General features: G+C 67.8%; 1 protein-coding gene across 1 annotated transcript in view; it reads left to right on the forward strand.

Moving 5' to 3' along the window:
• STK11 (serine/threonine kinase 11) overlaps positions 1-1,514 on the forward strand; it is a 19,123-nt gene that overhangs the window by 8,071 nt on the left and 9,538 nt on the right. Inside the window, 2 exon segments of the mRNA XM_011375187.2 lie at positions 516-648; positions 734-1,028. Of these exon segments, the coding sequence (XP_011373489.1) occupies positions 516-648; positions 734-1,028 (428 nt within the window).

Raw genomic sequence — 1,514 nt, forward strand, 5'->3', positions numbered from 1 at the left:
AGTGGATGGGGGCTCACACCTCAGGGCTCGGGGGCTTGGTTTGCAGCACCTCTGGCTGGCACTCCTTTCTCTGCATAAACCCCGGCCCCAGTGTGTCCGCTCCCGAAGCTGTGGGACCTCCTGCTTCAGAAGTCCTGACAGCGCCTTGTGCGGCCCCCCGGGGGTGTCTTGCCCTTTTCCCCGTTGCCGTGGGAGCAGCTGGCCTGGGGCGTGAGTGCAGGGGAGGTCGGCGGTCAGCCTGGGCCCCCGGGCAGCTGCATGGCCGTCTTCAGGCCAGCGCAGTGGGGCGGAGGTCTCATGACCCTCGAGCTGATGATGGGGTATGAGGAAGGGCTGCCTGGTCGGAAGAGGCAAGTACAGGGCCAGGCAGCCTGGGCGGGGGTGACCGCAGCCCAGCCCCGACCAGGGCCCTTGGACCCCGATGGGCTACCTGGCCCATCCTTGCGCTTTGCCCCACCCCAGAGGCCCCAGGGCTGACCCTGCTGCTTGACTGCAGGCGCCACTGTGCCCTACAGGTACTTCCGCCAGCTGGTGGACGGCCTGGAGTACCTGCACAGCCAGGGCATCGTGCACAAGGACATCAAGCCAGGCAACCTGCTGCTCACCACCAGCGGCACGCTCAAGATCTCCGACCTGGGCGTGGCCGAGGTGGGGCCCGCCCCGGGGCACGGGGTGGCCGGGCCTCCCTGAGGGCCGCTCCCTGAGGCCCCCGGCTCCCCCGGCTCTGTCACAGGCCCTGCACCCGTTTGCTGAGGACGACACGTGCCGGACGAGCCAAGGCTCCCCCGCCTTCCAGCCGCCCGAGATCGCCAACGGCCTGGACACCTTCTCCGGCTTCAAGGTGGACATCTGGTCGGCTGGGGTCACGCTGTAAGTCCCCCACCCAACCCCGGGGCCCTTCCCTTGCCCACTCAGCTCAGGCTCCAAGCTTCTATAGATGGTTCCCCCTGTGGGGGGGTCGGAGCCAAAGCTAGCAGCCCACGGGAGCAGCTCCCCCTCAGTGTCGCAGGCCATCTCCATCCTCCCTGGTCCACAGCTGACCACACGCGTCCTGTGGGCACGTTCTGGCCCAATGCTTTACGCGGCTTCTCAGACGGCCAGTCGCACACGCCGCCTGACCTGGCCGTCGGGGCGCACCCCGGGGACTTCCGTGTTGGCCTGTGACTGGGCTTCCGAGGCCACGGTGCGGACTGGCCGGCCATAGCTCCTGGGTCTAGAACCTTCCGTCCCCCGCGCACCCGCCAGCGTGGGTTGGCATCCCGCTGAGAGGGACTGCGTGCAGCGCCTGACCCGCCATCCTAAAGCGTACGGTCTAGCACTTTCCAGCATTTGCAGTGGCCCAGCCACCAGCCTTTATTCCAGAACATTCCTGTCCCCCAAAGGGAGGCCCTGTGGGTGGGAGTGGTGTGGCTCCTGGGTCGGCTGCCTCTGGACCAGGGCCACGGGACAAGCCCCGCCTGACCGGCCTCTGTCCTCCCGCTTGGGGCCAAGCTACAACATCACGACGGGCCTGT

This window comes from Pteropus vampyrus, unplaced genomic scaffold (assembly GCF_000151845.1).
Source record: "Pteropus vampyrus isolate Shadow unplaced genomic scaffold, Pvam_2.0 Scaffold267, whole genome shotgun sequence".
In the NCBI taxonomy this organism is placed as follows: domain Eukaryota; kingdom Metazoa; phylum Chordata; class Mammalia; order Chiroptera; family Pteropodidae; genus Pteropus; species Pteropus vampyrus.